The sequence below is a fragment of the Symsagittifera roscoffensis genome, chromosome 4 (genome assembly GCF_963678635.1).
Source record: "Symsagittifera roscoffensis chromosome 4, txSymRosc1.1, whole genome shotgun sequence".
NCBI lineage: Eukaryota > Metazoa > Xenacoelomorpha > Acoela > Convolutidae > Symsagittifera > Symsagittifera roscoffensis.
The window spans coordinates 22,296,729-22,321,788 of NC_087065.1; the positions used below are offsets into that span (position 1 = coordinate 22,296,729).

The 25,060-nt window shown below is 35.6% G+C and overlaps 3 protein-coding genes across 4 annotated transcripts in view; 1 reads left to right on the top strand and 2 right to left on the bottom strand.

The window, feature by feature from the left end:
• The window catches only part of LOC134843532 (phospholipid-transporting ATPase ABCA1-like), a 67,814-nt gene extending 55,679 nt beyond the window's left edge, over positions 1-12,135 (bottom strand). Inside the window, exons 1-3 of the mRNA XM_063859638.1 lie at positions 11,611-12,135; positions 2,888-3,184; positions 2,179-2,428 (exon numbers count right to left, since the gene is read on the bottom strand). Coding sequence (XP_063715708.1) covers positions 2,179-2,428; positions 2,888-3,184; positions 11,611-11,958 — 895 coding nt within the window. The 5' untranslated portion in view covers positions 11,959-12,135. The remainder of the gene's footprint in view (positions 1-2,178; positions 2,429-2,887; positions 3,185-11,610) is intronic.
• Positions 1-25,060, top strand: part of LOC134844416 (UBX domain-containing protein 1-like) — a 583,758-nt gene that overhangs the window by 230,418 nt on the left and 328,280 nt on the right. The gene's annotated exons all lie outside the window — the stretch shown is intronic.
• The window catches only part of LOC134844457 (propionyl-CoA carboxylase beta chain, mitochondrial-like), a 293,941-nt gene continuing 281,469 nt past the window's right edge, over positions 12,589-25,060 (bottom strand). For both annotated transcript variants that reach the window (XM_063861155.1, XM_063861154.1), the window contains exons 3-10: positions 19,420-19,666; positions 18,724-18,849; positions 17,925-18,174; positions 17,387-17,470; positions 16,709-17,038; positions 16,372-16,479; positions 15,988-16,287; positions 12,589-12,887 (exon numbers count right to left, since the gene is read on the bottom strand). In XM_063861155.1, the coding sequence (XP_063717225.1) occupies positions 12,766-12,887; positions 15,988-16,287; positions 16,372-16,479; positions 16,709-17,038; positions 17,387-17,470; positions 17,925-18,174; positions 18,724-18,849; positions 19,420-19,666 (1,567 nt within the window). In that variant the 3' untranslated portion in view covers positions 12,589-12,765. The remainder of the gene's footprint in view (positions 12,888-15,987; positions 16,288-16,371; positions 16,480-16,708; positions 17,039-17,386; positions 17,471-17,924; positions 18,175-18,723; positions 18,850-19,419; positions 19,667-25,060) is intronic.

Consider the following 25,060-nt stretch of genomic DNA (forward strand, 5'->3'; position numbering starts at 1 on the left):
GAGGACGAAAACTATAAATTACATTAATTAACCGCAAAAGTCCGTTTTGTAAAAATAGGAACACGTCTAAGAATAAGAAGCCGGAAGTAAGATAAGCTGATGCGACCTGCAGAAGTCCTGCAAAAATATATTTACGGAAAAAATCTTGTAAAAGGTTGCAACAATCTTGCTAACCGCAATTATACCACAGAAATTGGCTCGTTTTCTTCCCCCCCCCCCCACACCTCACATAAGCATCAACTTTATGGTCTAACGAGTGGTTTTACAAGGTTTATTATGAAGACCAAATATGTTTGTCATGGCCTGATTTATCAAGTAAAACTTGCGATACCAAAGTACACACCAATTTGCAAAAAAAACATCACAAAAAGCTGATAAAGCCATATTATCAAAAAATTACTTTAAATTAAATTATTTTACATTAAGGAGTTCGTTTAATTGGAGTTCGCTAAATTCCTATAGAAACATTTAAAAACAAAATCAAATTTTTGAACAATTGGTAATAGAACCTTATTTTGAGCTGTTTTATTAAAGGAAAATGAAAAAGAAACTGAATGAAATGTTGTTGAAAAAATCGTTGGCTGAAAACAAACACAAAAACAAATTAAATTTCCACAAATCTCATGAAAATTTAATGCCTTAAGTATTAGAAAAACAGGACTATCATGTCAAAAAACTGAATCTACCAAAGTTTTCATATCCTAGACTCGTTTTGTTTTGAATGAAGATCAATTTACGAAAAAAATGATCAGTAAGAACAATGAATGCTAAAACACAGCTTATGAAGCGAAACAAAGCCGACAACTTATGGGAAGACACCTATTGATCCGAACAAAAAATTCATGAAAACTATGAAACAAAAAGTTTGTAAGCCTTGATATATTAATAACTGCATGAGGAAACTTATTTAGCTGCTAAAAAGACTACCATGACACGACTTGAGTCGAATATGAAAAATTTCAGTTACCATGGCAACGAAAATATCTACAGCTAAGAAGTCAAAAACCTGGTTGCAATATAATTGCATATCGCAAGGGCAATGAAAACTGAAAAAACTGATTAAATCAAAGCTCTCTTTCAAACCATTGCAAAAAATTGGAGAAAATCTTGTCTGAAGCAAAACTGTATAAACCATGCAAAATTATAAAAACCAATCCAACTGCATTATTCAAAACAAATGTTTCTAAGCAAGGGTGAGTTAAACAACATTGAAACCAGAGACAAAGCAAGGTGTCCCTGGAAGAAAAAAAAAACAAATAAATTCAAAACTTGACTTAAAAATATGCCAGAAAGACTGCACTTTGAAACTTATGTGACAGAAGCTAAATGTTTTCGTAAACACAAATGTTTTGATCAATTATGAAACATCCCAATAATAGTATTTCTCAATTCTAGCGAGAATTGAGACTCGAAGTTGCAAAAAGCTAAGCCCAAAAAAACTTAACCAGAGGCCATACAGCCAAAAAAAACAAATATGAGTTTCAAATTTTCTTTCTTTACTAAAAAAAGTTTTATGCATAAAATCCAACAAGGGAGAAACCATTTACGCTGCTCAAAACTGAACTGATGAAAAAATAAAAAAAACTTGTACATATTATTGGCAAAAAACTGTCAGAAAGCCGGCAAAAATTGGGACGAAATCCAAAATGGTCGATAAATGTTATTTTACGTAAAATAATTTTGCTCTTTAAGCTCTACAAACACTTCCACTTCTAAAGGAAACACATTTAGAAGCTACAAGACTTACCATGAGAAAGTCTGGTTTAGTTGCACTACCTTTGCTTATTGCAAGGGTTATGATCATAATAACAACGATAATAAGAATCTGCTTTCAGACAGTTATCGCATGGATTGTCAAAACTTTCAAAACCACCCCGAAGAAATTTAAAGCCTTTTAGATTTCACAACAAAAAAATGCATAGAATGAATGGCGAATTTACCTCCGATTTAACACATTTTTACATTGATAGTTAACTTTTACATTGATACTAAATTGATAGATTTAATTGCGCATTTAATTTACATTTGCGTATCCACCGAAGAAATTGAATGTGTTAGGATGAAGCTCAAATGGGCGGGTAATTATTAACATTGTTATAGAGAACCTACATCGGCAAGCGTGATAGTTGGAATTTCAGAACACCAACCCTTTTAACCATTCAAACGTAAGCTACCTACACAGAGAATCTAGAGAATTGGACTGCATGAAGTCTCTCCCGCCACCGGTCTGAAATGATCCAGCTGTGCTCTGTATGTCTTGGAACGCACTCGTGGTCAGATCCAGGATATTGTATCTTTCCAGTGCCCCATAGAGTCTAAGTAGGTTTGTGATTGCAGATATAGGGTTGAAGTAGTCTGCGACTTCATTCACGGGTTGCACCAGTTTTTCTTGGTCACCATTGCTCAACGCGCATAGCTCCTCCGAAACCTGAAAATGAAATCAATTTTTCGTAACTGTCTGGCTTATGATTCAATTTCCATTAAGTGTCACGTGTTTTACTTTCCTTCCTCAATAATTGATTCCTCTTATTTTAAAAGTCATTAAATCTTAAACAAACGATGCTGTCTGCGTTTTTGGTGTCTGAAACCTTACATCAAAGATCCTCAAATAAGTAATTTGTTCTTGATCGCTTCCAGATAAAAATTAAACACAGATCCGAAGCTGAGCTTCGCACCACCTGCGATACAAAAATGGGTGATTATAATTACAAGCAAATGAAGACGAATCAAAAATTGAAATAAAAACCTTCAAAAAATCATTTTATTTATCAAAAAACGTTATGAAAATTGCAAGTCCATTCTGGTATGTAATATGAGTCTTTCGTGAAATTCTGGGTCATAATCTTCGTTACTGTGTCAAAAATCATACAAAACTCAAAGAATTTACAAGCGTTCGATTGTCAGCAGCTCTTGTAAAGATGACATTATTCGTCAATTGGTCCCCGGTACACAGTTTGAAGTCCCGCAATGGCGTCAAAGCCGCATTGATGAACACGATGATGCTGTCTTCTCCAGTGCCCAGTCCATTTTCGCCCAGAAAGAAGTTGGTGATATTGAGAAGAGAGTTGTCGAGTGCATCTCGGGTCTCGTTTGAGAGTGTGATTGAATCGTCGTCGAGGTTGAACAAGCCACCTGGTTGCAGAAGTTCGATGGCTCCTGATTGGACGACCCAATCTATTGTATCCTAAAACTCAAAATATAACCAACTGAAAGTTGGAAAAGCGCAATGAACGCCAGGAAACAGAAAAAAAAAAGACTTTTTTTTTGAAAAAATCTTCAACTTTCGAATTTTAAAGAACAAACCATGCCCTTAAAGCTCTTTGAATTTCACGAATAATTGTGATTGGTGCTTTCCTGATAAAAACTAACCATATTTGAGAACACTGGATCCATATGTAAAATTTTTATTTTGCTGGGAAATCTGATAATTGCAATGGTTAAGATTTTTTTTTCGATTTTCCAGTATTTACATTAAGTTTTAAATTAGCAACCCATTAGTGGAATGCTGTCAGGCTTACCCATTAGTGTAATGCTGATATTTTTTTATATCTAAGTTTATAATGAATTGAGAAACGTTAAATCTCGGAAACGAAAAGCAATTGAGCAGTCGCATTTGGACGCAAGATTTGCCGCTCCTGAGAGTTCTCTGACAGTCCCAAACTACGGGGTTCAGAATTAAATATAAACTAGCGTTTAACGCACCTTCGGTGCTTCGAAATTTTTTCACAACTCATGAAAAACCGCATATATTGGAAACAACATCTGCAAACTTTTAGTGTACTCTGACTGCACCCAATTCCAGGGTTGGTCATTTCGAACTTTTTAATTTTTTTTATTCCCATTTTAAAAGCGTCATCTCGAAAAATTAATGGGCCTCTGGAGAAATTTGGAGGCCAGATTTGCAACCACTGAGAGTCTCTGAGACCACCCTACTATAGGGTTAGGAATCCAAAATTTTGTAATTTTTTTTAAAGCTAAGTGTCCCCAAAAAAATTGAAAAAAAAAAACGTCTTATCTCGGAAACTAAAAGGATTTGAGCATTCATATTAAGAGGCAAGATTTGAGAAGCCTGGGTGACAATAAGGTTGTATCTTCATCAAGTTAGTTTCAAATTTTTTGAATTTCTTTGTGGATAAGTTCTTTGAGAAATTTTGAATAAATCAAAACGTCACATCTCGTAAAATAAAAGCATTTGAGCAGTCGCGTTTAGCAGTCGCATGTGGAAAGATTTGCAACTCTTTAGATTACCCTGACAACCCCGAACTATAGCATTGGGAGTTTCAAATTTTGAAAAATAATTAGTTTAAACTTTCTGAAAATTTTGAAAAAATCACAAAAAACGTCACATCACGAAAACTACAAGGAACTGAGCAGTCATACTTAGAGACAAGATTCGCAATCTTTGAGAGTACTCTGACAGGACCTAACTACAGGGTTGGGAATTTGATTTTTAAAAACTAATAATAATTCAAGTTTTCTGGAAAATTTTGGAAAAACCACAAAAAACGTCATATCTCGAAAACTACGAAGAATTGAGCAGTCATATTTGGAGGCAAGATTCGCAATCTTTGAGATTACTTTGACAGGACCCCACTACAGGTTTGGGAATTTCCCATTTTGCGAAAAAAAATTAATAAAAGTTTTCTGAAAATTTTTGAAAAAATCACAAAAAACGTCATATCTCGAAAACTACAAGGATTTGAGCAGTCACATTTGGAGTCAAGATTCGCGATCCTTGATAGTACTCTGACAGTAACCAACTAAAAGTTTACTGAAAATTTTTGAAAAAATCACAAAAAACGTCACATCTCGAAAACTACGAAGAATTGAGCAGTCATATTTGGAGGCAAGATTCGCAATCTTTGAGATTATTCTGACAGGACTCAACTACAGGGCTGGGAATTTCAGATTTTGCGGAAAAAAATTAATATAAGTTTTCTGAAAATTTTTTTAAAAAAGTCACAAAAAACGTCATATCTCGAAAACTACAAGGATTTGAACAGTCAGAATTGGAGGCAAGATTTGTAACTCCTAAGAGTACTCTGACACAGGGTGGCCACTTGGTTGGGAATAAAAAAGATACCTCATTCAGGGTGTCTACAAACCTTGGCAGCCGACGACCTTTTTTTTTTTTTAGGTCCGACGACCTTTTTTTTTTAGGTCCGACGACCTTTTTTTTTTTTTAGTTCCGACGACCTTTTTTTAGGACACAAAAAAACTGGGGGAAAAGTTGAAAATTGATCGAAAATATTACGCAACAAATCCAAAAATTGTTGAGTCCTGGTTGCCCTGCACTTTCCCATTCACGTCTGAAAATAGATACTTACGTAAAAAAGATACCAAATAGTGACTTTTAGATACCAGTATCTAAAAAGATACCAAGTGGCCACCCTGCTCTGACAGCAAACAACTACACGGTTGGGAACTTCAAATTTTGAGAAAAGAAAAATTAAAATTTTCAAAAAAATCACAAAAAACATCATATCTCGAAAACTACAAGGATTTAAGTAGTCACATTTAGAGTCAAGATTCGCGATCCTTGATAGTACTCTGACAGTAACCAACTATTGGGTTGGAAATTTCAGATTTTTAAAAAATAATAATAATTTAAGTTTACTGAAAATTTTTGAAAAAATCATAAAAAACGTCACATCTCGAAAACTACAAAGAATTGAGCAGTCATATTTGGAGGCAAGATTCGCAATCTTCGAGATTATTCTGACAGGACCCAACTACAGGGCTGGGAATTTCAGATTTTGCGAAAAAAAAATAATTTAAGTTTTCTGAATTTTTTTTGAAAAAATCACAAAAACGTCATATCTCGAAAACTACAAGGATTTGGACAGTCATATTTGGAGGCAAGATTTGTAACTCCTTAGAGTACTCTGACAGCACCCAACTAGAGGGTTGGGAACTTCAAGATTCGTAAATTATTTTGCTATTTGAAATTTCTGAAATTTTTTGAAAAAATCTCAAAAATCGTCTTATCTCGTTAGCTAAAATGATTCGGGCATTCAAAATTGGAGGCCAAATTCGCAACCCCTAATTCAATATTGGGCTGCTTAATTTAAACTTAAGGTAAAATAGCCACTAAAATCAAATTGGAAAATCGAAAAAAAATCTTAACCATTGCAATATACGATATAGCTTAAACATGCAAAAATAATACGTTGAAAAAGCTTAAACATGGCGAGATAGTGAAGCCCGCATTTAAATATATAATAGATAGATAGATTTAAACTTAAGGTAAAATAGCCACTAAAATCAAATTGGAAAATCGAAAAAAAATCTTAACCATTGCAATATACGATATAGCTTAAACATGCAAAAATAATACGTTGAAAAAGCTTAAACATGGCGAGATAGTGAAGCCCGCATTTAAATATATACTTAAGGTAAAATAGCCACTAAAATCAAATTGGAAAATCGAAAAAAAAATCTTAACCATTGCAATATACGCTATAGCTTAAACATGCAAAAATAATACGTTGAAAAAGCTTAAACATGGCGAGATAGTGAAGCCCGCATTTAAATATATAATAGATTTAAGTTTTCTGAAAATGTTTTGAAAAAATCAGAAAAAAGTCATTCCTCGAACACTACAAAGATTTGAGCAGTGATATTTGGAAGCAAGATTGGAAACCCTTGAGAGTACTCTGACAGCACCCAACTACAGGGTTTAGATTAACATATTTTGTGAACTTTTCAAACTTAATTTTTCTGAAAAGTCACAAAAAAACCGTCGTATCTCATAAACTGAAAGTAATTGGGTATTCATAATTGGAGACAAAATCGCAAGCCCTGGAGAAGCCTGACAGCATTCCACTAATGGGTTGCTAATTTAAAACTTAATGAAAATACTGGAAAATCGAAAAAAAATCTTAACCATTGCAATATACGATATGGCTTAAACATGCTAAAATAATACGTTCAAAAAGCTTAAACATGGCAAGATAATGAAGCTCGCATTTAAATATATAATAGATTACTCGGGGTGCGTTTAGTGGACGAACGGACCAGCCAGTAAACAACCAAAAAACAGCTTCAATTGTCAATTCATAGACATAGATACAACAATTTCGGATCTGTTACGCTCATGGCAAACCATTTTTTGTTCAATTTTCGTTAAAAAAATTGGTTTGCTACTAAAATTCCTCGTAATCTACAAATACTTGATGTGACGCCGTCTAATTTTGAATTTGATAGACGCACCTAGCAGTCAGCCCATTTTTGGTCTACGGATATATTGTTACGATTACTGATAAATAGCTATCAGACGTATCCACTTTGGCCATCAGGCGTATCAACTTAAAAAAAAAATCTTCACACTATTTATGCTTTTTGAATTGATGGAGCCGAAAATGAAAATTTGAATCATTTTGACAATTGTTTTTCTGTGATCCGAGAGAAACAGCCTGCATAAACTACACATCTTTACATTTAGATATACGAACACAAATCGATAAATGCGAACACAAATCATAATGCTTCTGGTAAAAATCTAATAATTTAGTCTCTTTTTCGTTTGACCGAATTGGAGAAGTATTTATAAGAACAGATTTGTCCAGATAGTTTAAAGCAGAAATCATGCAATAACAAATTTTTCAAAACGTTTCCAAAGGAAAGTAAAAATGGCGTACAATGATAGGATTAGCAACTTCTAAAAAAGGTCATGCTGAACCTCACAAAACAACGCAAAAAAAGGCAAGAAGCTCAAAAATTTCAAAAAACAGCCAACAGTTGGAAAAGTGTGGAAAAAAATCAAGGAAACAAAAAAAAATGATTCAAAATTTTAAATCTTTCAACTTTCGAATTTTGAAGAAAACAATGTACGCCGTTGGAGCTCTTTCAATTTCAAATACTGTTTATGATAGGCACTTTTATCGCATTTATACCATTTAGATAACGCCAGAAATTTATCCCATTTAGATAACGGCAGAAAATTGGACCAACAGGTAATTAGGTAATTTTTTACTCCGCTGGGAAATCTGAAAATTAATGCCCTTTTTCACTTTTTTTCGTGACTTTTTTTATTATTGATGTTTGTTAGTGGAGTTTGTTTTGATTTGACAAAGGAGGTGAAGTAAAATTTAAAAGAAATCATATGTCAAACCGCGAAGAATCAAATTTGAGCGTGAACACTTTTACAAAAAATTCTAAATCATTCAATCCCGGAGCTCCAGACGAAGAGCCATTTAACTTATAAAAAAAACTATGATCCGACTACACCACTAGGAAAATGGATCAATAGTTAAATTTTCTATTCCGCTGGGAAATCTGCGAGTTGAAATATGCTATCGAAACTAGAAGTCGATCACGTTTTTCGTGAACTTTACACAATTGCTGTTCGACTGCGTCGTTTGCCCTCCTTTTCAAAAATTAAATGCTGAACAGAAAAATAACCAAAGTTAATACCGCAAAAAATCAAACTTGACCATGAACAAAATTTCAAGACTTTTCCTGAAAACAAACATAAACAATCAACAAGACCTATATAAGAGCGTATTCTATACGTTCATGAATCTTAAAAAGGTGCAGAGTTGCTTTTAAAAATTCGGTTTCAGACACCTTAAAAAACTATCGGGTATAACATTTTACACAGAGGCGAAGCCTCAACTACGCAAACACAAGCATGATAGCGTGAAAGTGAGCTTTTAATTTCACAATAAGAATAACTTGTTCTTTAAGGCACGCTTATAATAATTTGGAATGTAACAAGCTCATGCAACCCCATGAACTTTGATTGTTACAAATTGGAAAAAAAAACAAATTGAGGATACATTATTTGGTTCAAATTATCGCGAAATATATTGATTTGGAAAGTTTCTTAAATGGAAGTTGGATGATTACACTTTTAGAAAGCAAATCACTTTTTCCGGTACATCCGAGGAATTGAAAACATCATCTGCGTTAAATTATAACTAAAATTTCAAAGCATATGCAACTAAATTGCCAAAGCTTCCTGCACGTTGCTTTTCAATAAAACGCTACAATCTGCATGTGTAACTAATGGCCACTTGAGTCGTCATTCGGATTTCGAAAAACAACCAAGGATTTGAAAATACAAAATATCCTGAACAAAATTACCTGCAACATTACAAATTTTACAGAGGCGAAGCTGCGCGACAAAAAAGCCTCGAATGAGCAAAAAATTCCGCTAGGTCTGAGATTCCAACCTAGGACCTAGAGATTAAGAGTCTCACACCCTAACCACTCAGCCACGAAAGCTGAATAGGTAATCGTCAAATACTAGTCACAAATAAAGCAGAGAACAGATGCTATGCAATTTCCAATGCTACATTGAAATTTCCAAATAAGTGAACACTTTCATTAACGAGCTGGGTTAAAAAAAAAGAAGGTTCGTAACAGTACACTAACAAGGAGCTTATGAAATGCTACAAAGAAGCCGAAGTTTCAAAAAGTCCTCTCTGTGGAACTAAGCCGACAAAAATGAGCAGACAGGCAAAAATCAAAACCGGCCGAAGATACTCAAAATTGCAAACAACAGACCTCGACTGGAATAGAACTCCCGGTTTTGATCGTCTCAAGAATGGGTGTTTAATCACCTTCGAATAAAGCTGTAGCTTCAAAAAAAGTCCGACGACGGGAACTACACCGACAAAAATAACAGAGGCAAAGCTTCGCTTCGCAAACACCTGCGCGAACACAACGAAAAGCAGCTAGTATAAAATCAAAAAAAAGAAATTAGAAATAAGCCTCGAGTTAAAAACAAAAATTCGGCTACCTCTGAGCTTCGAAACTGCGATCTAAAATTAGGAGACTCAAATATCAACCACTTTGCCACAGAAGCTTAAAATTTACAAAACACTAGCCACAAATTAAGCAGAGAATAGATTCTAAGCATTTTCCAATGCTGCATTCAAATTTCCAATTAAGAGAACACTTTTAATGATCACTTTTATTTTCGAGTTAGGGTAGAAAAAAGAAGAATCGTAATACCCCACTAAGCTGATCGCAAGTCTAAACAGACGGACGATAGTTCGAAAAAGCACAAAAAATCTAGTTTCAAAAAATAGGTCCCAGTCGGATTCGAACCACAAGCCTTTGCCGTATCAAGCAGTTGGTAATCTCTTAGTCAGATGCCACCGAATAATTGAATGAACCTATAATAAGCAAGCGGTAACAAAGACGAAATTACCTGAGCAGAAATGCTTCAAGCCGAAAAAAAGACAAAAAAATCAAAACTAAAAAAACTTCAAGTCCCTCTTCCCCTCAGAACATACACACAGAAAACTTTTTCGGTCCTCAATCAATGCACAAAGAGGCCGCTCAGTCAAAAGAAACTAAGCCGAAACCTATTAGGACAAGAAACAACAAGAAAAAAAATGAAAATTACACAACTCGAGTAGGTAAAATTACAACCAAGCTAGAAAGCAAATTGCGGTTAGGCCAGATATTTGAACTGTTAGCATTCTCAAATATATCCGATGCAACAAAAAGGCTCATTTGTATTGAGTTCAGGATACAGGAGATAAGTCCTGTGAACAAAATTGTTTATGTGAAAAAAGTCTAGTATCCGATTACAATACCCTTGCTTATCGCAACGGTAATTATAGGAAGAAATACGTGGAATAAAATTGCAATTAGTCAATTAAAAAATCAACTGTTTTTCTTCCGTATATTTCAATGATAAGTTTGATCCGAAATCGTTCTACTACACATTTAGCTAGAAGTATATCCTTTTTGGAAACTAAGCGTGGTAAAATTAAATAAAGATTTGCAACTTGCATTAAATTAATTTTAGACAATGAAAATTTGCTATCGTCCAATAAAAGGAAGAAGTATGAAGCGTTTAACCCGATATAAGATTTAAAAAAACCACTTAGGCCGGAAATATCTTTGGGTGGTAAAACATACAAAATTGGTGGTAAACTCAAAATCAAAACATGGCCTATTGACAGTTGGAAAGAGAAATGAACGCAAGGAAAAAAACTGGAAAAAGGAAAATATACACCCTTAAAGCTCTTTGAATTTCAAGAACAATTTATAGCTGGCGCTTTTTTGTCAAGAACAACCAAATTTGAGAAAACTGGATCAACAGGTAAATTCTTAATTCTGCTGTGAAACCTGAACATTAATATCCACTTTTGAAACAAGAAGTCGATCACATTTTTCGTGACCTTTACAATTTTGACCTTTACAGATCGGATTCGATCTGCGACCTACGGCGACCTAAAGAATATGATTCTCGCTTACTAACCACTCAGCCACGACTCTCAATTAATCACAAACACTAGCCTCAAATAAAGCAGAGAACAGATGGTACAGATCGTGATAATAGCAAAAGTGCCACCAAATAATGAACACTTAGCCGCCAAATAATGAACACTTTTATTTGCGATTTAGATTTTAAAAAAGAAGGTTCGTACTAATGCACTAACGCTCGCAAGCTCGTTAGTGTAAATACCTGAACATATATATGCAAAAATTTGGTATGATATAGGCGGGTTCCCTTTTAACTTTGTTTGACCAACTGTTTACTACACTCTGTTCCAGCAGCCTAACTCATGCTCTATTCAACTCGACCTTAAATGCGAAATTTTTAAGAAACTTGCTGCGCACTGCAACATCTGAAGGATTGGAACTTACCGTGAAATCATCATCTGCAAACAGCGAAATGTACGCATTGATGAAATCTCCAGACAACGAGCTCTCTCGATCTGCCTCCGGTGGGTACTCATAGCACTCGTTGTTGATTCCACACACGAACGTCTGCAAGAACGGAAAGAACCCCGCCGACGGCAAAGCTTTTGGTTTCAAATGACACGCTGGCCTGTCAATTGGAGGTCTTTTCAACCGCACGATCACTATTATGAAGAACAGCACCAAAGGTGAGATGAGTTCAAGCAAGAAGAAAATCCAGTTGCGTCTTTTCAGGGCAAAATTCTTCCAAATGAGGGTTTTAAGCTGAACCCAAAATAGCTGCTTTCCTCTCATCTTGATGTTTCTTCGTTGGTTTTCAAATTTTAGCTTGGAGAGAAATAAGACTGTAAAAACAAGTGAAATTTTGTTTTGTAGCTTAGGGCACGGGTCTGCGCAAGGACGTTCATGCCTTAAACTGAAAGAAATCTATTTCCTGCATACGTTTACTATATCTAACGAGTTGCTAGGAGATCGAATGATGGTTTTCTTGAGAAAAGAAATCGACGGACAGGAAATACACGAGATTTATGCCGCGTGAGTCTGATAAAAATACATTTCTAGCGTCAAGAAACAGGAAAATGCTTCGGTCTATCTTTTGAACAACTGTTTCAGTGACTATTATAACCTCGTCTTTTATCAGCAAGAATGCCCAACTTATTAAAATTTGGTTAAAAAGTCGCCTATGTTGTTAACAACATTTTCGAAATGTTACTTCTTTCTGATCGTCACACTGGGAATTTCTAAATGTTTTGTCTTTTGTTGCCATTGACAACTGATAGCAAAGTCAAAAGAGGAAGAGCTCAAGTATAAAACAGTTCAATAAAAATTGACTGTTGAAAGCTCGAAATTTGTTGAAAGTCGGAAATTTTGAATTTCCTTCAAAACGAACTTTATATACCTTTTAAACAATAAAAAAAAACAAGCTGAATTTGAATGAGATTTTATTCAAATCTATTCGTTTAAATTACAATTAGATGGGAAATACAAATATAGACAATTTTCAGGCCAGCCAAGAATACAATAAAAAGCAAATATCAATTTTCAAAATTAAATAGGGCATGTCATAAATTAAAATCTTCAGTTTTGTGGTATGAAATGGTTTCATAGAGGAATATTCGAATGTTTCCTCCAGGGATCTTTGAGCGACTTCGTCGCCAGATTTTCTAAGTCAGCACAAATTCTACGTCTTGTTGTTCTTGGTTGGATTATATCGTCAACGTAACCTGATAATATAAACTTGACATAACAAACATAGCCAATCGATGATTGGAAAACAGTAATGAACGCAAGTAAACATTAAGAAAAACACTGACTTTGTTGATTAAATCTCAACTTTCGAATTTCAAAGAAAAAATTAGATGCCATTTACACTCTGTGAATTTCTAGAACGATTTATGATTGGCGCTTTTTTGATAACATTAATGGATCAACAAGCTAAGTTTTAATTCCGCGAGAAATCTATAAATTAAATTCCACTTTCGAAACTACAAATCGTTCACGTTTTTTTGCACTATCTCCACGTTCGTATTTGGAGAGTGCTATTTAGGTCACTCTCAACAGATAAATTCAATTGAACTCAAAAAGTGCATATGTACCTTAAGGCATTCATAAATCCATCAATATATATGAAAGCATATCTGTAGCTATTACAGACTTTTATGCACATTTTAAGACTTTTTCCTGAAAAAAAAACAAACAAAAAATTAGCAAGACCTATATAAGAGTCTCCACTATGTTCATTACTTTTAATAATTTAGAAACAAACTAAATTTTATACAGAGGCAAAGCTGCATTCATAGCGAGAAACTGAAAAAAAGCAGCGCTATATTGAAACCGAAAAAAAGCAGCGCTATTAATTAACGCCCTGATTTTTAGATAGAAGATTTCCGCACCCTGATTTTTTGGATTGAACTCTTAACATTGGATTTAACTAGAAATTTTTGAGAGAAGTGACAAACTTTTTTAAAACAAAAACGGCGAACATTTAAAAAGACAATTTTCCAAAGTCCATATCAGCTTTTCAACAAAAACACAGGGCAAAACAGATTCCGCCGGGAAAATCTCAGCACCATGTTAGTTTTGATGAATAATCAACCTCAAAATCAGCAGGTTAGTTTTTAAAAAACAACTTTCCAAAAAACGGCCAAAATTTGACATTTTCTAAGACTATATTGTTTTCAAAACGCAGGGCATAGCCGCTTGCACAATTAAAATTCGTATAACTGATTTTTTATCGGTTTAATCCTTAACCTCCGATTTGGCACGGATGTTTTTGAGAAAAGTCAGAACGTTTTAAAAACTGCCAAAATGTCAAAAAATGGTCTTGTTTGAGGCAATCACTTTTTTCGTGCCAAAATGTCAAAAAATGGGCTTGTTTGAGGCAATCACTTTTTTCCTTTTTTGCGTCACAAAAAAACGAACACTAAAAACGGACTCTAACACTAGCCAAAATAAAACAGCAACACATGCCATTAAAACGTTTATGCTTAAACAAGCTTAAACATAAGCTTAAACAATAGGCTTAAATAAATGTATAAGTGAAAAAAGCTACTGTGCGAAATTTGAAATGATAACAACTTTGACTTCTTTCGCTCAAAGATACAATTTAAAAATAAACACAGGTAGAGCTGGGCTTCGCAAACATTTGCGAGAACCCGACCAAAAAGCAGCTCTATCAAGTGAGAGCAGAAAAAGTATATATAAGCCTCGAATTAGCAAAAAAAACTCGGCTAAATGACGGATTCGAACATGCCACCAAGCAAATTTGAGTCTTGCAAGCTAACCACGCATGCTTAAAATCCCTAAAAACTAGCCACCAATAACGAAGCTACATATGCTAATAAATTGCCAATTCGATGCAGCAGAAGTAGTACCAAATACAAAAAGACAGATTTTGCAAGTTTGGAATGCAACAAGCTGAAGGCACCGTCAGTAACTTCGCATGTAACAAATCGCAAAGCATAAACCCAAATTATGTATAAATTTATGCATTTCAAAAAATTCCGAGATATATTGAGTAAGAAAACTTCTGATATTGAATTTAAATTATAGTTATGTTGTTTGAAACAAATAACTTTTCTCGGTTGAATTCATGAACTTAAAATGCATCAACTGTGGTAACTTATTACATAGCCACTCGAAGATTGGAAAAGAGTAATGCATGCAAGTAAGAAAAAAACAGTCACTTTGTTAAAAAAAAATCTCAACTTTCGAACTTCAAAGAAAAAGAGATGCCCTTTAAGCTCTTTGAGCTTCTGGAACGATTTAGGATTGGCAAGTTTTTGAAAACAGTAACCCAACTTGAGAAAACTGGATCAATAGGTAATGTTTTTATTCCACAGGAAATCTAAAAATTAAATTCCACTTTCGAAACTAGAAATCGTTCGTTTTTTTTCGCGCCTTTTCCACATTCGTATTTGGAGAGTGCTATTTACGTCGTTTTCAGCAGATGAGTTTCAATTGATCTCAAAAAGGGCATATATACGTAAGTGCATTCACAAATCCATCAATATGTACAAATGCACATCTGTAGTTATAAGAGACTTTTATGCACATTTTAAGACTTTTCCTGAAAAAAAAAATAGCAAGACCTATCTAAGAGTCTTCACTACGTTCACTACTATTAAACTCATTACTTTTGAAAATCAGTACAGTAGTTTTTGAGAAAAATGGATATTTTTGAGAAAAGAGCAAAAATTTTCCAAAGCGTCGCAAAAAAAAACAACGAATCCCATACATCTTTGTAATACCTGTTTTTTCAATCAGGGCCTAGAACTAGCCAACAAAAAAGGAGCAACATATGCCATTAAATTGGCTATTCTTAAATAAGCTTTAATAAGACTAAATTGAAATATACCAAAATTGCCACCAAATGAGCACTTATATTTGCGACTCAGCTTGGAAAAAACAAATCTTCGTAATAATACAGTACACTTAGCTTGTGTAATGATTGGTGTTTTCTGATAAAACTAACCCCATTTGAGAAAACTGGATCAATTGCTAAAATTTTTCATTTCACTGGGAAATCAGATAATTCAATTCCATTTTCGAGATTAGAAGTCGATCACATTTATCGCAGCCTTTACACTTTTGCTGTTCGATAGAGGAGTTTTTCTGCCTTTTAACGATGGAAATAAACTGAACCTCAAAAGATCAAAATTCAAACCGCTAAGTCAAAACTTAGCGTGAAGACTTTTCTTGAAGAAAAAAAACATAAGAACTACCAAGACCTATACCTACGTTCATTACTCGTCAAAAACTATCTGAAGTAGTACATTCCTCACTTTTTACCAATTCTCTGAAATTCGGATGCTGAAAGCCTACCTCTCTTTGCAGCTGGGAAAGGGTTTGCAAATTCCTTAACGTAATTCTGTTCGGCGGATGCTATATCTTCACTTTTCCTAAATATGATCTGTACTGCTCCTTTTGCTCCCATAACTGCGATTTCGGCCGAGGGCCACGCATAGTTACTGTCTCCTCTCAAATGCTTCGAGCTCATGACATCATAGGCGCCTCCATATGCTTTCCTGGTGATGATTGAGATTTTGGGTACCGTTGCCTCTGCGTATGCAAACAGGAGTTTTGCTCCGTGTCGAATGATTCCACCATATTCCTGTTCGGTACCTGGTAAAATAAATCAATTTTGAAGAAAATATTGCACAAAACAGCCAATTTCTTCGGTGTTTTTTATTGAGTATTTGCACTTACCAGGCAAGAATCCAGGAACATCCACGAAAGTGATCAGAGGAATGTTGAATGCATCGCAGAACCTCACGAACCTCGCACCCTTCACTGATGCATCAATATCAAGACATCCTGAACAAAACTTGCAACATTTTTAAAAAGATCAAATATGCAAAACAAGAAAAATGAATGCAATTTGGCATAATTATAAACAACTGGCATAAAGAACTGGGCGTAATCGAGTTAAACGGTTGTGAGGGAAGAAGAGTCTCCACAAATTGAGGAGCGACACATCGATTTCGACTCCTCTCTAGCTTAAACAATCTCAACAACAATAGAAATAATCAATTTATATAGCTACCTGACGCAACTTTGGGCTGGTTTCCCACAATTCCTACAGTTCTTCCGTTATATCTGCCGAACCCAACAACTATATTCTGCGCATAGTCCGGCATGATCTCGAAAAAATTCCTGTCATCAACTGAAGCCTTGATTACATCAAGCATATCGTAAGCAATAGCAGAGTTCTGTGGGACTACTTGATCCAAAAGGGGCACATCGTCAATGGATTCAACGGGAACCGATGGAAGCTGAGTAGGTGTGGTTTTGTTATTCTGAGGCAAGAATGTCATCAAGTCTCGAAGTTTCCGAAGCGCTTCTACGTCGTTATCAAAAGCACCATGCGAGCAACCTACAAATACAATTATCGTCCTTTTCAGGTGTGTCCAAAAATCAACTACTCCGACCCATTTAACAAGACTTTCAGCACAAGAATAGCTAAGAGCTTTTGAAATTATTCTTCGTGTAAAAAAGAAAGCTATACGAGATTTTATAGGGAGGCGCATGATTTAGTGTGATGGAGCTTGAGTATTTTCCCTGTCAACTTGTACAATATGATTTGGAAAGAAAATTGTTTCTTTTGGTTGTTTGTCAACGGAAATAGCGGCATTGCAACCAGAAAAAAAATCCAATCAATCCCACTCTCGGATAAGTGCGCCAGTCATTATTAAAAATTAGGATTGCTGATGAAGTGGCCAACCTGAGATTGCGGAATGTGTATTAGCTCCTCCTAACTGCTCTTGCGTCACTTCCTCATAAGTCACTTGTTTTATGACGTCAGGACCTAAACAAACTCCTCATATTGAACTTAAAAAAACATAGCCAACAAGCAATTGGAAAAGTGTCAATGAACTCAAATAAATCAGAAAAAAATATGGCTGACACTTTCGTTCAATTGGTTCATTTTCTGCTGGGAAGTCAAAAAGCAATATCCATTTTCAAACATAAAAACTATTCAGTTTTTACGCTATTCCCACTTCTTCAATTGGCGAGCGTAATTTGCAAATGAACTTTAGTTGAACTTAAAAAATCAAAGGTCAAACCGCAAAAGATCAAACTCGACATGATCAAATTTTCCTGAGCAGCGAAAGTGCAGAAAAAACGTCCTCTAAAACTGATCAAAGTTGTCAAGTTTTCTTCGTCCAAATTAAATTTCGGGCAGTACTTCTGCTCATTGAACGCCATTTATAGTCGAACTGATATTTTAAACTTGGATGCAAGCTTTTAATTTAAATTACCTGTGATAAACATGTAGGATGAGTTTTGTACCATAAACACAAAATCAGTCATGGCAGGTGAGTAGACTGCACCACCCGCACATGGGCCCATGATCAGGGATATCTGGGGAATCACTCCGGAAGCTGTCACATTGCGCTGGAATATCTCCGCATACCCAGCCAGACTCTCAACCCCCTCTTGTATCCTCGCTCCCCCTGAGTCATTCAGGCCAATCACAGGAGCACCAACTAGCATTGCTTGGTCCATAATCTACAAAAGTTTCATTTTAGTTTATATATACTTAAAGCTCTTTGAATTTCAAGAACAATTAATGTTTCACACTTTTTTGAAAAAAAAACCCAATTTGAGAAAACTGGATCAATAGGAAAAATTTTCATTTCGCTGGAAAACTTCAAAATTAAATTCCATTTTAGAAGCCAATCACATTTTTCGAGACTTTTATACTTTTGCTGTTCGATAGCTGAGTTTGTCTTCCTTTCAACAACGGAAATGAAATGAATTTAAAAAGAAATAAATTCAAACCGCAAAAAAAATCAAATTTTAGCGTTTCAGGCATTTTCCTGAAAATCAGATTTTTTCTTGAAAAAAAAAACGAATTATAAAAATCACCAAGACCTATTTAAGAGTATTAGATATGAACTATTAGGTTAAGAGTATTAGGTATAACTACGTTCATGACCCTTAATAACTACCACAATGTCAAAAAATAAGCCAACTTTCAATAATGAAAACTTCATCGGAGCACTTTTATAGTTAAACATATGAGACCAAACAAATCAACTCAGGTCTTGCAATTACCTTGCATATTTTAGCAGCATGTGCACCTGACAAACTTCCACCAAACACGGTAAAATCCTGACTGAAAATGTAGACTGTTTTTCCCAGTACCTTCCCGTGACCAGTAACAACTCCATCTCCGAGGAACTAAGAACCACAAAAAACTTAACATATTTCTCATTCTGACATGAATTCTTTTAACGTTCAGTTTCTATGCACTCTTTTAAAACAATCGATTAAAAATTTCAAATTTTTAATACAATTCCAAATTTAATACAAGTTTACAAATTTAATACGATGATACAAATTTAATACAATTTTGCTCTCGCAATTGAAAGCAAATATAACTTCTAAATAGGCTGCTACCGCCGTTGTTTAAACAGTTTATCTAAAAGGATCAGGCACAAGTCCTATTTTCTTTGTTTTAATGGAAAAATGCTTGGGCGAAATTGTTGTCCCGATGAATATTTTAATTTAATTTGACATCACCATAATATCAACACTAGTTTTGTTTAATTTACATTGACCCTGAATCAATTGCTCTGCAATTGATGAAGAATCAGATGCTAGCCTCGGCATTTTTGCACCATTTCGATGTTACAAATCAGGTTTTATTTCGGCATGAAACTGATCAACTCTGCAAAATGACACTAAAGTGCGCTTGGAAGACATGTCGATATGCTGAAGCCAGCATCTGATTCTAACCGTCGTGCTAACCTTGTTTTCATCTCTTTCCATTCCAAACAAGGAACAATTATGTTCCACAAACATGTCATATTCCACAAACGAACCCTCGTCACAGAACACTTCAATCCTCTCACGTGCAGTTAGTTTTCCCTTTTTGTGCTGGGCGTCTATTCTGTTCTGTCCTCCACCGAGAAGGGCCCCTTTCCTCTTTTCAGCTAGCGTTGTTTCAATGTTGTACTCAGCTGCATTTTCCACGGCAACAGATGACACCAGTCGCCTTTAATATCAAATTGAATATGTACAAACACCTGGAAGTTGTTTACATCTTAAATAAAATGCAGTAACTGGCTGTTTTGCAAAAGCTCAGGTGTTCCCACCAACTACATTAATTACATCAAAAATCAAAATAAACAGCCCAAAGATGGTTGGAAAATGAATGAGAAAAAGTGCAAACAGAAAAAATGGAAAACGAAAAAAAAATTGATTGAAAATGTTAGCACACTTTTTAACTTTCGAAGAAAAAATTGCATTACGTTAAAGGTCCAATGATGATTGGCAATTTTTTTATTTATCCCATATAAAAAAAAGACTGGGTTTCCTTTCCAAAACTAATTTAAGGCTGTCATAATGCAATGCAACTTGGCATGGCGACTAATCTGACAATTTCGCAAAGATTCGTTTTTCAATATTTAAATCGCAACATCACGCAGCAAGCCATAACAACACGTAAAAAAACTGGGAAAATAGAAATTTATAATAAAGGGGGAGGGGTGGGAAAAAGCCAAACTGGACAAGTATGTACGTTGCCACTGAACTCTACAAACCAATGTAGCCAGGCAAAGTTTAACCTTGCCAGCAAACTTTTACTGTGAAACTACTGACTTTCACTAAGTTAGTGAAACTAAACTAAAAGCCATTTAATTGAATTCTGAGCATTTTGACTTTCGTAAGTTTACATGTTGACAAATTAGAAATTTATCTTAACTTGTTTAGGGATCTAAGTTTTATGATTAGAAATGGAATATGCCAACATAAACAGGTCTGCCGGCTAAATTTGATAGGGTTACAGTTGAATATGCTGAAAAGTTAGAAGAGTCAGTTGGCCTTCAGGTATCCGAACACTTTACGCCCCCAAAAATTGAAGTTAAAGGTTGATTAACCACTGGTAAACCCCGGAATGTGTCCGAAGAATCGGTACTATACTGTTTTCATGAAAAACTTCAGTGATTCACTTCAGTGATTCCCTGTGATACTACGCTTCCTTCATTTTTAGTACCTTTTTATTGTTTTGGGTTGGTTTTGTGCATGTCAACTTTTTTGCATTTTACTTATAGGGGAGCATTTTACTTTTTTTGCCTTTTACTTGCCAGTTTGAACCAGTCGGCATCAACGACCAACTACTTCAACTGACATTTCCCTATTGATTTGTCATTTCGATTCCCTCGAAGACCTAAAACCTTAACAGCTCAATAGAGTTTCTAACATTACCCATCGACGAATAGCATCAACAAAACCACAATTCGAACAACGACAGCCTCATTTGCATCACATTTAACTTGTGGAGCAACTCAAACGCTCTCGAGCATCTCAAAACAACAACACGAATTTCTAGAGGTTACAGCTGAACAGCAGATGTGAATGCCAAATTGCCAAAATTTATTCAGCCTGCTTTCTCTGGAAGATACATGGAAAGGAAATCGTTGATCGACTTGTTCATGTACTAACGAAAAGCCAAAAGCTACAGATCTTGAAATATTTTTTGACAAGAGACGCGGACCAGTTACTACATTCGACAACAGTTGCGGATAGCAATTTTGACATCACCACCGAAATTCGGGACAACCGATACAATAACAAGGGTTTGAATTTGCGATTACATTTGCATAAGGTCTTCAACCAGCGTTCATTGACAAAAAAATCACATTGAAACAATACAGGAACACAGGAGCTTTGCACAACCATGGAAAACCAGTGGATCAATAGGACATTCTCCTGGTTTACCTTATGACGGAACGACTTCCATTTAAGCACGGAAAGATGGGAAAATTTCTACACCAGGAAGTGAACCTTGTCATTACGACCTGCTCAGGAAGTTTCTCGAAGAAAGATGACAAGCGCTTGAAACATCCTCACTGCGATCGCCAATGATTGATCATCGACAGCTCGACTGCAAAATCAACAAGAGACCAAAGACGCTTCATTTAAATCTAGCTACATCATACACGGACAATATTGTATAAAAAATACCATCGCATCTATAGATACGGTATCTTCAAAAACTTTTCAATAAAAGCCAGATATCGACTGATCAAAGAAAAACAGCTAACTGCTTTCGAACTTGACATCGAAATGAGGATTGCTCTAAGTCTCGATGCAAAAAAAAACAGATAGTAGGACAATACTGTTTTTCATCAAGACTAGAAACCACTTTTGAAAAGACCAGATACCGGATCACAGCAGACATCAGCAAAGGTAATAACAGACGACAAAAAACTTACCGTAAGCACCATTTCATGAAAAGTCTCAGGATGAAGATGTTTTACAAACTGACAAGATACAACTCGAGATCAACAAAGGAATAGTTGATATTCGAGAAGTACTGGATTCAGCACCACAACAATTTTGTCACAGAAACGCAAACAGAAAGAGACTACAAGTATTTGCGGAGCTGCAGGAAACAAAAATCCCGACAAGGGACAAGTTCATCTACTTATTCGAACATCAGACATGAAGCCAATCTCAATAACAGCTGCAGAAAAAAAAACGAACAAATTACCTTTGAGACAAATCAACATCGACAACCGGTCAATAACCAAATTATAACACATGGCCGATCCAAAACTTAACGAACCACGGAAAAACTACAAGATGATTGGAGCAGCACACTACGAGAATCTGATGATTGGAAACAACAAAATCAAAGAGCAGACAGGTTAAAACTTTACTGTCTCTTAGTATTTGGCTGGCTTTTAATGGGACAAAAAAACCAGCAACAACGAGCTTACTTCACGACAAGAGACATTTCTTGTCAGCAACAATAGCACCTCACAATAGCAACAATTTAAGAATGAGAAATATCAAAAGCAAAACAGTGAACACAAGAGAATTTCAAAGCAACAACTAAACACCAGCCAGAGGGCCGATTTGTTGTAAGACTGCCATTCAAAGAAGAAATCGCAGACTGACTTAGAAATACAGTACAGCATGCTCGCAGACAACGACTACGTACTAACTATTTCGTTTGGAAAGCAACCCTAAGCTCTACAAGAAATGCAATAACTTCATGACAAACTGATCAACCTTGGTCATACAAAGAAATTCCAGACAAATAAAGCGAACACATTTTAACTGTTCCTACATACCCCATCATTGTGTTTTCAAACACGACAACAAAATTTAGTGGTTTTCGGTGCATCATCAAGTTGATATCTGGATTATAACTCAACGACAAACTGATCGTTGGACCAGCAGCTCAGAAAGACCTTTTCAGCACTCTGATTCGCTTTCGGTGGAGTTGGATAAAGATTTCCATCGAAAATTATTCAAAAACCAAAACTCGACAGAGGTCAAGCACTACCGAATAACCAGAATTACTTATGGAATCGCCTCTTCAGTCTTTCATTGGATACGACCTCTTAGTTGTTTGCTGAAGATAGTTATGAAGACTCTTTTAGGATAGCAACGCTCAACATTTAATGTACGTAGACGATCTAACAGGATCTACAGATATTGAATCAGCAAATCAACTACGGAAAGTATTCAAAAACATACAATCGCTGCAGGTGGATTTCAAATTCGCAAACGGACGTCACACGATATGAAACTACTAAAACGATTGCAAATGCACTATCGAGAGGCAACAGACGAGATAAAAACCAAAATGACAACGATATCGTCAAAACACTTGGAATCAAGTGAAATCTAGGACCAGATCAATTAAGTTTTGCAGTTAAATTGCATCAGCGGTCTAAAGTGACCAACAGCAAGCACTTCCAGAAGTCACGAGACTCTATGACCCGCATTGATGGCTTTCGCCTACGACGATTCAACTGATACTTTTTGAACAACTCATTTAGATGGACAAGATCTCGTGGGATCAAACAAACTACGGAACATTATGGACGCCTTCGACAGCAGATAGAAAAGAGTAGACAAGACCGTATTTGCTGAGTTTGGAGGACGAAAACCGTGCTGATGAGCTGCTTTTAGGAGAAACTTTGATAGGGTTAGCTGGATTAAATTTTTATTGCCCGACTTGAAATTGAATGAGCCGGTAAAAAGACCCTCAGAACATCTTTGATTGCATACTGTACCTGACATTAGCACAGCAATGCTGATGTTTTGCGTGCTTTAACGGATACGCTAGTGCAGTTAAGTTGTAGAAAATTAAGAGATTTTGCGGGTGGACAAGAATTTTCCATTAGGCGATCTTTGAAATTTGGGAAGGGCTATCAAATTGGGAAAGTGGTAACAAGTTGATTTTTAGCGATTTTTTAGCGAGTTAGATTCTGGTACGGACTTGATGTGGTTTCTTGTACATTTGGTGCAAGAGAAATTTTGATGGTGTTGTTGAAGAACCGAGGGTCGACTGCACTTAAGGTGGATGAACCGCATATATGAGAGAGAGAGAGAGAGAGAGAGAGAGAGAGAGAGAGATAGAGTTAAGGCTTCCGCGCTTTACACAAGGGTTTGCACCTATCACTTGACGGCTGAGCTGACTTTCTGCACCGGGTTGCAATGTCCACAGTTGCCGATAAAAGCCCAGGAACATAAGTTGACTTCAGAGTAATCTTTGTAGAAGTAAATCCAGCATAACTTTGTTAGGCATGGTTTGTCAATTTGTTCGAGGTCGATATTTCCTTTTTTCGTATTATATTCAGTCATTGACTGGTTCTTCTCCAAAAACTTCAGTCAGCCTTTCTTGTTCGAGTTTTTGTTATCGATGTTAGATCTTTTTGTCTTGTTAATGAAAGATCGTCATTGGCTTTCGTATTCAATTTTATCGGTGGTTTTATGTTGTAGCTGCCTTTCAACATTGATACTAGCATTAACATATGTTGTAGTTCAAAGTAATACGATAATGGAAGCAGTCTCAGTTCAGTTAGTTTTTGTTTATAGCTCTTATCCCAATTGCCCATTATCCAGATAGTTGCTTTCCTTTGGACATGTTGTATTTCTTTAATTTCAGTTTTGTTCGCGAACCAAGCTGGTGATGCATAAGTTATTACAGATATTACATATCCTATGTACGCATTAAGTTAAGTGTTTTAAGCAGCAAGAGGAGATGTTTCTTTTCAGGAAGAAGAATGCTTTCCAAGCTTTATTACACCTATTATCGACATTTGGTTTCCATGATAGTTTGCTGGCCATGATTAATCCAAAGTCCTTTTGTTCGGTTGTTTCAGAAAGCTGTTTTGAACTCAACGTGAAGTCATGCGTTACGCCTTCTTTCTATTTTATTGGCAAGATATAGCATTTGCCCTCGTTTAATTTCATTTTATTAGCATTGCACCAATCTTCCGTTTTCGATAGATCTTTCTGTGACACGAAACACTAGCTTGGGTGCGTCGTGCGTGCAAGTTTGAGTTACACGGGAGGCAGGTATTCAATATGGGTTGGCACTGATGCCAGCACGTAAAAACAAGATGAGGATTAATAGACGGAGTAGCGC